Here is a 12,464-nt window from a genome sequence, read left to right on the forward strand (position 1 = left end):
ATTGCCCACATCATAATTACGCTCAGCGGGCGAAAACTTCCTGGAAAAGAAAGCACATGGTTTCATCACTGAGCAATCAGAACCTCTCTGTGACAAAACCGCCCCTGCTCCAATCTCAGAAGCATCAACCTCGACCTGGAACGGAAGAGAAACATCTGGCTGACACAACACAGGGGCAGAACAAAAACGACGCTTCAACTCCTGAAAAGCTTCCACAGCAGCAGAAGACCAATTAACCAAATCAGCACCCTTCTTGGTCAAATCGGTCAATGGTTTGGCAATGCTAGAAAAATTACAGATGAAGCGACGATAAAAATTAGCAAAGCCCAGGAACTTTTGCAGACTTTTCAGAGATGTCGGCTGAATCCAATCCTGGATGGCTTGGACCTTAACTGGATCCATCTCGATAGTAGAAGGGGTAAAGATGAACCCCAAAAATGAAACTTTCTGCACACCGAAGAGACACTTTGATCCCTTCACAAACAAAGAGTTAGCACGCAGGACCTGAAAAACCATTCTGACCTGCTTCACATGAGACTCCCAATCATCTGAGAAGATCAAAATGTCGTCCAAGTAAACAATCAGGAATTTATCCAGATACTCACGGAAGATGTCATGCATTAAAGACTGAAACACAGATGGAGCATTGGCAAGTCCGAACGGCATCACTAGATACTCAAAATGACCCTCGGGCGTATTGAATGCAGTTTTCCATTCATCTCCTTGCCTGATTCTCACCAGATTATACGCACCACGAAGATCTATCTTAGTGAACCAACTAGCCCCCTTAATCCGAGCAAACAAGTCAGATAACAATGGCAAGGGATACTGAAATTTAACAGTGATCTTATTAAGAAGGCGGTAATCAATACACGGTCTCAGCGAACCATCCTTCTTGGCTACAAAGAAGAACCCTGCTCCCAGTGGTGATGACGATGGGCGAATATGTCCCTTCTCCAGGGATTCCTTCACATAACTGCGCATAGCGGCGTGTTCGGGCATGGATAAATTAAATAATCGACCTTTAGGGAATTTACTACCAGGAATCAAATTGATAGCACAATCACAATCCCTATGCGGAGGTAGAGCATCGGACTTGGGCTCTTCAAATACATCCTGATAATCAGACAAGAACTCTGGGACCTCAGAAGGGGTGGATGACGAAATCGACAAAAATGGAACATCACCATGTACCCCCTGACAACCCCAGCTGGATACCGACATGGAATTCCAATCCAATACTGGATTATGGGTTTGTAGCCATGGCAACCCCAACACGACCACATCATGCAGATTATGCAACACCAGAAAGCGAATAACTTCCTGATGTGCAGGAGCCATGCACATGGTCAGCTGGGCCCAGTATTGAGGTTTATTCTTGGCCAAAGGTGTAGCATCAATTCCTCTCAATGGAATAGGACACCGCAAAGGCTCCAAGAAAAACCCACAACGTTTAGCATAATCCAAATCCATCAGATTCAGGGCAGCGCCCGAATCCACAAACGCCATGACAGAAAACGACGACAAAGAGCATATCAAGGTAATGGACAGAAGGAATTTGGACTGTACAGTACCAATGACAGCAGACCTAGCGGACCGCTTAGTGCGCTTAGGACAATCAGAAATAGCATGAGTGGAATCACCACAGTAGAAACACAGACCATTCAGACGTCTGTATTCCTGCCGTTCAACTCTAGTCATAGTCCTATCGCACTGCATAGGCTCAGGTTTAACCTCAGGCAGTACCGCCAAATGGTGCACAGATTTACGCTCGCGCAAGCGTCGACCGATCTGAATGGCCAAAGACAAAGACTCATTCAAACCAGCAGGCATAGGAAATCCCACCATGACATCCTTAAGAGCCTCAGAGAGACCCTTTCTGAACAAAGCTGCCAGCGCAGATTCATTCCACTGAGTGAGTACTGACCATTTCCTAAATTTCTGACAATATACTTCTATATCATCCTGACCCTGGCACAAAGCCAGCAAATTTTTCTCAGCCTGATCCACTGAATTAGGCTCATCGTACAGCAATCCGAGCGCCAGGAAAAACGCATCGACACTACTCAATGCAGGGTCTCCTGGCGCAAGAGAAAATGCCCAGTCTTGAGGGTCGCCGCGCAAAAAAGAAATAATAATCAAAACCTGTTGAATAGGATTACCAGAAGAATGAGGTTTCAAGGCCAGAAATAGCTTACAATTATTTTTGAAACTTAGAAACTTAGTTCTATCTCCAAAAAACAAATCAGGAATAGGAATTCTTGGTTCTAACATAGATTTCTGATCAATAGTATCTTGAATTTTTTGTACATTTATAACGAGATTATCCATTGAAGAGCACAGACCCTGAATATCCATGTCCACACCTGTGTCCAGAATCACCCAACTGTCTAGGGGAAAAAAGAAAAAAAAAAAGTGAACACAGAGCAGAAAAAAAAAATGATGTCAGAACTTTTTCTTTCCCTCTATTGAGAATCATTAGTTTGGCTCCTTGTACTGTTATGTTTGCTAATGACAGGTGTTATGAAGGCAATCCAGAAACACAGTGTGCTTAGCGATCAGAGCGCACACAGTGATCTGACAAATACCCAAAAATACAAGAACGAGCTCTGAGACGTGGAAACTCTGTAGACTGCACACCTGATCCTATCCTAAACACAACTAAAAGCGGCTGTGGATTGCGCCTAACAACTACCTAGGCAACTCGGCACAGCCTAAGAAACTAGCTAGCCTGAAGATAGAAAAATAGGCCTGACTTGCCCCAGAGAAATTCCCCAAAGGAAAAGGCAGCCCCCCACATATAATGACTGTGAGTAAGATGAAAAGACAAAACGTAGGGATGAAATAGATTCAGCAAAGTGGGGCCTGATATTCTAGGACAGAGCGAGGACAGTAAAGCGAACTTTGCAGTCTACAAAAAACCCTAAAGCAAAACCATGCAAAGGGGGCAAAAAAAACCCACCGTGCCGAACTAACGGCACGGCGGTACACCCTTTGCGTCTCAGAGCTTCCAGCAAAACAAAAGACAAGCTGGAAAGAAAAAAAGCAACAAAAAAGCAAAAAGCACTTAGCTATACAGAGCAGCAGGTCACAGGAACAATCAGGAGAAGCTCAGATCCAACACTGAAACATTGACAAGGAGCAAGGATAGCAGCATCAGGTGGAGTTAAGTAATGAAGCAGTTAACGAGCTCACCAGAACACCTGAGGGAGGAAGCTCAGAAGCTGCAGTACCACTTGTGACCACAGGAGTGAATTCAGCCACAGAATTCACAACATGTAGGATAAGTCGGGCGCTAGATAGCAACCATACACCTTCCGCGAACAGACATTCAATAGGGAAGGGGTATCCAAGGACGACTTGCACTCACAACAAACACACGTAAGCAAATGTACACTAGCGCATGGCCGTGCGGTCATGCACAGTTTATATAGTTGCAGCACAGGAAGTGGCCACAGAAACTTTGCCCTTCCAAGACCTGCCAAGAGGACCAATGGAATGTGCTGCAGAGCCTGAGCACATGACCCTCGATCTCCAACGGGAGATCTTGCCCTGGGCATGCTCAGTGTGTGCAGACAAGGACTTAGTCCCAGAGAAGTCCGCTCGCTGCTGACCAGCACTGGCTTTAATGGCAGAAGCTGAAGAAGCAGCAGTAACTCTCTGTACAGAGTGAGACTGAGCAAGACGCTGGGACCGACGTCCCTGCTGAGCAGACTCCACTGCGGCTGGATAAGAATGGGAGACCGCAGCGGAGATGGCTCGAGATTCCCCCTGTGCAGAAGCGGGAACTCGAGACCTAACACTCCTGCTTTGGCATTGGCTGCAGCACTGATGGCACCTTGACAAGACAGCAGCCAATGAGAGAGTTCGGCTTCCAGTGTAGATGGAACACCCAGCTTTAAGTCACTGAGATCACTGATTGGCTGCCACAACGTCAGCTCTGCAGCCAATGTAAGACACTGGGACCTGTTGCGAAGACTTGTCAGTGGACTCGGGAAATGTGAGCAGCACAGGTGGGTTTTATAAAATTAGATGCAGTGAGGGATTAATTATACACCGTGTTCCAAATTATTATGCAAATTCGATTTAAGTGTCATAAAGATTTCATTGTTTTGTTTTTCAAATAAACCCATGGATGGCATTGTGTCTCAGGGCTCAATGGATCACTGAAATCAATCTTAAACACATGTGATAATTAGTTTTCCAGGTGATTCTAATTAAAGGAAGAAACTACTTAAAAATGATGTTCCACATTATTAAGCAGGCCAAAGTTTTCAAGTAACATGGGAAAGAAAAAGGATCTTTCTGATGCCGAAAAGCATCAAAAAGTGCAATGTCTTTGTCAAGGGATGAAAAAATTAGATATTTCCCGAAAACTTAAGCGTGATCATCGTACTGTTAAGAAATTTTTTGGCTGATTCTAAGCACAGACGTGTTTGTGCTCATAAAGGCAGAATGAGGAAGGTTTCTGCCAGGCAAGTTCATCGGATTAAGAGAGCAGGTGCTAAAAAGCCATTACGAACCACCAAACAGATATTTGATGCTGCTGGTGCCTCTGGAGTCCCTCAAACCTCAAGGTGTAGGATCCTTCAAAGGCTTGCTTTGGTTCATAAACCTACTATTCGGCCACCCCTGAACAGTGTTCACAAGCAGAAACAGTTGCAGTGGGCCCAGATATACATGAAGACTAATTTTCAAACAGTCTTGTTTACTGATGAGTGTCGAGGAACCCTGGATGGTCCAGATGGATGGAGTAGTGGATGGTTGGTGGAGGCCACAATGTCCCAACAAGGCTGCAACGTCAGCAAGGAGGTGGAGGAGTCAGGTTTTGGGCCGAAATCATGGGGAAACAGATGGTAGGGCACTTTAAGGTTCCTGAAGGTGTGAAAATGACCTCTGCAAAGTATATAGAGTTTCTGATTGACAACTTTCTTCCATGGTATAAAAAGCAGAAATGTGTCTTCAGGAGCAAACTCATCTTCATGCATGACAACGCACATCTCATGCTGCAAAGAATACCTCTGAGTCATTGGCTGCTATGGGCATAAAAGGAGATAAACTCATGGTGAGGCCACTATCTTCCCCTGACCTCAACCCTATAGAGAATCTTTGGAGTATCATCAAGAAAAAGATCTATGAGGGTGGGAGGCAGTTCACACCAAAACAGCAGCTCTGGGAGGCGATTCTGACTTCATGCAAAGAAATACAAGCAGAAACTCTCCAAAAACTCACAAGTTCAATGGATGCAAGAATTGTGAAGGTGATATCAAAGAAGGGTTTCTATGTTAACATGTAACTTGGCCTGTTAGGATGTTTTGGAGTTAAATAGTTTTTTTGTTCAGTGAATGTGACCTCCTAATGTTGCAAATTCCACAAACGAGAATTTTCAGTTCTTTAAAACATATCAAATGTTTAGAAATTCTACTGTGCCTAATAATTTGGAACAGTGCATTTTGAGTTTTTAATCATTTTGGAGATTATACTATTATCATTGGGAGGTTTCTTCAATAAAATCCGATGTATACTCTAACGGGTGATGGCTTTTATTAGACTGACTGTCATTTGCACCGACCATTTAGGAAAATCCGAGAAAAATATAATTTGCATAATAATTTGGAACATGGTGTATTTAAAAGGAAAAACACATTTAAGTAGTGTATTTATTTGAATCTCAAATTAAAGGGTAAAGCTACATGTGATCACAAGAATAGTTATAGCTGATGCAGAGTCATACCTGAGTCCAAAGGACTCTCTGCCACACAGAGAAGATGTATGCATTATAAAAGGTACATGGTGGATGGGGTGTCGGTGAAAGATTTTACATTGGGGTGCAGGGTAGTCACCTTACGCCTGTCTTTAAATGAGGTCTGATCACCTATCATAGGTTCTCAAACCTACCAGTTTAGAGGGCAAAAATATTTACAGCAATGTTCTACCTAGTAATAAGGAATGAGATCTTCAGATTGTAAATATTACTGTGATATTGTGGAGTCAATATGCAATTGTTCTGGGTACTTGTGGTATATTGGTTAGAATTGTGAGTGTGTGGCATACATGTGGAAGTTTTTAAAAGTAATGCATTTAATACTTTTTAAATTCTTCAACAGTCAGCTGATGCTGTGGCAAAAGTGGGGGTGAATTCAAGCAGGATTGTGGGGTACCTGGAGCTGAGCAGGTGAATAATAATGAAAACGTATTTTTATTATCACGGGTGATAAAAGTATTGATATCTAGATCAACTACATTTATTTAATTAGAAGTTTTCAGTATTGATGATCGACACATGAAAAAGATATATTATCAGTGTCATTAGGTTTATGCACTTTAGGATGCATTGAAGATGTATACTCCCTGTTATAAGGATCTCTGATGATAAATGGATCATCAGATATCTGTGGTCAGTAAGTCACCTGTAGGGTGACTGTAGGGTAACAGCAAGTGTTCAATTTTCCTGCTGTGCTGCCAAAGGAGAAATTGGGCATAGCATAATATCCATTGAAATCACTGGACTTTCTATGCTCTACATGGATATTATACGTGCTCTGTAAAAATAATTTTGACACTGTCAAACCAGGATATAGAGGGAGGCCATGATATTTGAAAGTGAGTTTTCTTATCCAGACAACCTCCTTATAAAGCATCATCTAATACCAGTCACTCACCAGACTTAAGGATACCAGACTCTTAAAGCTTAATCGTCATTTTAATTTGTATTTCATAAATCAATAATACACATGAAACTAAGCAACTTTTTAAAATATCTTATCAACGAGATATGTTTCTTTCTCCTCCAGGACTGATCATTTATTTTCGAAATTCTCAGTTCACAGGTAAAATCTGTATTCAGTGAAGACAGATTGTTACAAGAATGAGATTGGAGACGGCAGTTGTTACTGCTATGATTCTATGTACAGTGCCTTAAAAAAGTATTCATACCCTGAGAACTTTTCCACATATTTTTCATGTTACACCCAGAAACTTAAATGTATTTTATTGGGATTTCTGTGATATATCAACCCAAAGTAGCAAGTACTCGTGAAGTATAAAAGCAATGATACATGGTTTTCTAAATATTTAAAAAATAGAAATCCGAAAATTTGTATTCAGCCCTCTCTTCCTGAGTCAATACTTTGCCGCAATTACTGCTGCAAGTCTTTTGAGGTATGTATCTGCCAAATTTGCACATCCAGAGGCTGCAATCTAGCTCTAGCTCAGTGATATTGCATAGACAGTGTCCGTGAACATTAATTTTTAAGTCTTGCCACAGATTCTCAATGAGCTTTAACGTACCGTCACACTGAACGATATCGCTAGTGATCCGTGACGTTGCAGCGTCCTGGCTTGCGATATCGTTCAGTTTGAGAGGCAGCAGCGATCTGGATCCTGCTGGGAGATCGTTGGTCGGCGCAGAAAGTCAAGAACTTTATTTCGTTGCTGGACTCCCGCAGACATCGCTGAATCAGCGTGTGTGACACCGATTCAGCGATGTCTTCACTGGTAACCAGGGTAAACATCGGGTTACTAAGCGCAGGGCCGCGCTTAGTAACCTGATGTTTACCCTGGTTACCAGTGTAAATGTAAAAAAAAAAAATACTACATACTTACATTCCGGTGTCTGTCCTCTCCGGCGCTCTGCTTCTCTGTACTGTGTAAACGCAGCGGCCGGAAAGCACAGCGGTGACGTCACCGCTGTGCTCTGCTTTCCGGCCGGCGCTTAGTGCAGGAAGCAGAGCGCCGGAGAGGACAGACGCCGGAATGTAAGTATGTAGTGTTTATTTTTTTTAACATTTACACTGGTAACCAGGGTAAACATCGGGTTACTAAGCGCGGCACTGCGCTTAGTAACCCGATGTTTACCCTGGTTACCAGGGGACTTCGGCATCGTTGGTCGCTAGAGAGCTGTCTGTGTGACAGCTCTCCAGCGACCACACAGCGACGCTGCAGCGATCCGGATCGTTGTCTAGATCGCTGCAGCGTCGCTTAATGTGACGGTACCTTTAGGTCTAGACTGTGACTCAGTTATTCAAACACACAAAAAAATATGTTTTTATCTGAACCATTCTATTGAAACACTGGCAATATATTGTCCTGCTGCAAAGTGAACTCACTCCCTAGTCTCAAATCTTTTGAAGCCTCTCACAGGTTTTCCTCCACGATTGCCCGGTGTGTAGCTAAATCTATCTTCCTGTCAACTCTGATCATGTTCCCTGTCCCTGCTGAAGAAAAGCATCCCCACAGCATGATGCCGCCACCACCATGTTTGACTGTGTTGTTTTCAGGATGATGTGCAGTGTTAGTTTTCTGCCAGACATAGCATAGCCAAAAAAGTTCTACTTCAGTCTCATTTGGCCAAACCTCCTTCTTCCACATGCTAGCTTTGTCCCCTGCATGGCTTTTTGCAAACTGCAAATGAGACTCTTTATAGCTTTATAGCATTTCAAAAATGGCATTCTTCATGCCACTCTTTCATAAAAACTAGATTTGTGGATTACATGACTAATAGTTGTCCTGTGGACAGATTCTCTCACCTGAACTGTGCATCTCTGTAGCTCCTCTGGAGTTACCATGGGCTTCTTGGCTTCTTCTCTTATTAGTGTTCTCCTTTTTCTGGTCTGTCAGATTAGGTGGACAGCCATGTCTTGGTAGATTTGCAGTTATGCCATACTCCTTCCATTTTTTTTTATAATGGATTGAACATTGATCCATGAGATGTTCAGAGCTTTTGCAATTTTTTTTTATAACCTGACCCTGCTTTACTCTCCTCTCCACAACTTTATCCTTGACATGTCTGGTGTGTTCCTTGGTTTTCATGATGCTGTTTAGTCCCTAAAATTCTCAAACAAAACTCTGAGGCCTTCACAGAATAGCTGTAGTTATACTGACAATAATTTACACACAGGAGGACTCAATTCACTAGCTATGTGACTTCTGGAGGCAATTAGTCAGTCATTATTTTGGGGGTATTAGACTACAGTGGGCTGAATACAAATGTACGTCACAATTTTCAGAATTATTGTGTTGGTATGTCATATAAATTCCCAATAAAATACTTTTTCATGACACTATAGGGGGGATGAGGAAATACTGTAGAACAGTGAAGAGCTACATGCTCCTTTTCCTCCTCATCACCCTGTGCTCTCCATAGAACTTTTATGAGCAGCAACTGGACTCATCTCCAATCTTAGTAATGTGAAAATCTGTATTCACTGAGGACAAATTTGACAGATTTTACCTCTGAATTGAAAGTGAATGATCAGTTCAAGAAGAGATAGAAAATATGTAACAAAGTTGCTTATTTCCATATATACGATTGATTTATGAAAACAAAACTAAAACAGTTACTCTCTAACCGAACTCACTGCAGGTCGATTAGTGCTATGGTTTTAATGTTTACAATATACTGTCAATGTGCACATGGTTAAACTTAACCTACAATGCTCCAATTTAATCTGTTGAGGGCTATTTTTTGGGTGCATGGAACATGCTTGTATATTATATGTACACTAGAAGTTTTCAGAATAATGCAATTTATACAGAGGATTCGGCCGGCCGACCGTGACCAATTAGCAAAGCGTGGTTCAAATTCCGCACCAATTCACGGGCAGACTGTGCCTGTCGCTGATTGTTCACGGCCGGGCGCCACTATTGATGCATAGGCAGCATCAATAGTAAAACGTTGGTCACACAGGGTTAATAGCAGCGTTAACGGACTGCGTTACACCGCGGCATAACGCGGTCCATTAACGCTGCCATTAACCCTGTGTGAGCACTGACTGGAGGGGAGTATGGAGCGGGCACGGACAGCAGGAGGGTAGGGAGTGGTCATTTTGCCGCCAGACTGTGCCCATCACTGATTGGCCGAGGCCGTTTTGCCGCGACCAATCAGCGATTTGAGATTTCCGTGACAGAAAGACAGAAGGAAAGACAGAAGGACAGACAGAAAGACGGAAGTGACCCTTAAACAATTATATAGTAGATGACTACTATAGGATGTTTCCTTTCCCCTGTGGAGGCAAGGTAGGGGAATCAAACATTTACTGTCAGATTCCCTCATAAATATTGGCTGATCACTGGGCATCCGATAATACAATAATTTTTTTTGCTGGGGGGGGGCTTCTAAAACAAAAAGATTGTGAGCATTTTTACAAGTCTTGTGTGTGACGGAGGGCTTTTTAGAATTCAGAGATTTGTCTTCTTGATTTATAAATATTTTGTTTTTCAGTATTAAGATTGATCTGAAACAGTCAGATGTGGGTCCTTTCCCTGTGAGTATTCAAATTATATAGTAAAAACTGCAAAAATAAAAAATGTTTAAATTATATTTCATTTTTATTAGTATAATAGTCCTGGCAAATTTCCTTTTAAAAATAGTTTAAAAAAATTAACTTAGAAGGTCCCAATACAAAATGCTTTATTATTTCAAAACATTAATAAAGTCATAAAATATTATTTCTCATATGTGGTCAATGCAATTATTTTTTTTAAATCAAGGCAATGAAAAAAACTATCTACCTATTCCCTGTCTCCTTTTAAATTACAGTACATCAGGGCAACATCTTTTAGTATAGAATAACCCTTGAATAAGGCTGTTGCGATCCACGGCATGGAGGAAGCCCCTTCTGTCCAACCTTGCAAAATGAAGATACCCCTCCTCACATGTAAAGCGCCATGGAATAAATGGCGCTATAATAATAAATAATAATAATAATAAAATAATAATAGAGATAAGACGCCCTCTAGCCATGTTGTAGATACACATAGAAAGCTTTATTTCTACAAAATTATAAGGTACATATAATCAAGTATATCCAAAATTATGCCTCCTTTCCTACGCGTTTCATCTGCATCTCATCCATGAAGAAGCACTGAGTTGCAGTCTGAAAAATGTGGGAAAAGGACATGAAATCTTAGATACACTTCAGGATATTTTGCTTATAATCTTGTAGGAATAAAGTTTTCTACTTTAATCTACAACATGGCTGGAGGACTTCTTATCTGCACACATGTTTTAGCCATATTTTAACATTTCTTACAAGTGGTATTCACTAGATACACTTACAATATTAAACCAATATTTTACAATGTGCGTTAACTGTAAAAAATTTTGTAGCTAAATATGGATGGTGTTATGTCATTTAAAGGAATCTGTCAGCAAGTTTTTGCCATTTAATCTGATGGTAGTATAATGTAGGGACACAGACCCTGATTCCAGTGATTGTCACAGAGCTGCTTGGTGTTGTTTCAATAAAATCAGTGTTTTATCAGCAGGAGATTATCAGTAGAAAACGTATTGTCTCGTGCCATGTAGTATAGTACTCCAGCTTGGTTTAACCCTGTCCCCACCAATAATTGGCATATTTTTGGCTATATACAGTGTACACAGAAAGCTGTCAATCAGTGGTGTGGGTGGGGTTATACAGAGCTCAGCATTCGGAGAACTACTACATCTATAAGATATGTGATTATAATCAAAACTGCGCCAAGCGGACCAGTAAATGACACATTGCTGGAATCATGGTCTCTGACCCTATATCATGCTGCCCTCAGATAACAATGCAAAAAATCGGTGAAAGATTCCCTTTAAAACCCGACGCGCGTTTCGGAGCGAGCAGCTCCTTCATCAGGCCTAATGAAGGAGCTGCTCGCTCCGAAACGCGCATCGGGGTCGGGTCCGGTCACCCATCCATCCTGCTTATCCTGCACATACCGGGTATGTACTTACGCCGATTTGATATCTACTTTCTCCCATGCTATGGCACTGTTCCATTATTAGCTTATTAGTAGCTATGGGTATTGAACATAGTGAGGCTTATTAGTAAATCTAAGCAGGTTATGGGTTGGTGTCCTGGCCCGTTATTTATGGCCATTAGGAATGCATGCCTGTTCCCCTGTTTTGCATCATTATATCTTATCTGGTGGTTTTAATGCTGTTTAATAAAAGATTTATTTTTATATGGGACTTTATGGCTGTTTGGTTCTCTTTCTTTTATTGTTTTGTATATGGCAAGGTGAAGAAGACATAGACCTGCCATACACACTGGGGGTGTCAAACTGCATTCCTCGAGGGCCGCAAACCATGCGTGTTTTCAAGATTTCCTTAGCTTTGCACAAGGTGCTGCAATCATTATGTGTGTAGGTGATTAAATTATCACCTGTGCAGTACAAGGAAATCCTGAAAACATGACCTGTTTGCAGCCCTCGAGGAATGCAGTTTGACACCCCTGCACTAGATGGCATCTCGGCCGACTCTCATGCACAGGAGTGTTTGTTCGGCTGAGTGCTGCTGTGGTTTGTATGAGATAGCAGCTGCCACCCATGTCTGGCGGTGGCTTATCTCCAGGAGATTAATGTAATGGATTGAGAGTTCCCCTAACATTACATTTTCCGCAGCTCCCATACACATTAGGCCGGCGTCACACACAGCGTATGAAAATACGGTCCGAATATTACGGCCGTAATACGCT

General features: G+C 42.0%; 1 protein-coding gene across 3 annotated transcripts in view; it reads left to right on the plus strand.

Annotated features, from left to right (window-relative positions):
- LOC138665095 (bactericidal permeability-increasing protein-like) overlaps positions 1-12,464 on the plus strand; it is a 134,624-nt gene that overhangs the window by 103,524 nt on the left and 18,636 nt on the right. For all 3 annotated transcript variants that reach the window (XM_069752270.1, XM_069752271.1, XM_069752268.1), the window contains 2 exons: positions 6,108-6,175; positions 10,223-10,265. In XM_069752270.1, the coding sequence (XP_069608371.1) occupies positions 6,108-6,175; positions 10,223-10,265 (111 nt within the window). The remainder of the gene's footprint in view (positions 1-6,107; positions 6,176-10,222; positions 10,266-12,464) is intronic.

This window comes from Ranitomeya imitator, chromosome 2 (genome assembly GCF_032444005.1).
Source record: "Ranitomeya imitator isolate aRanImi1 chromosome 2, aRanImi1.pri, whole genome shotgun sequence".
NCBI classification, from domain to species: Eukaryota; Metazoa; Chordata; class Amphibia; order Anura; family Dendrobatidae; genus Ranitomeya; species Ranitomeya imitator.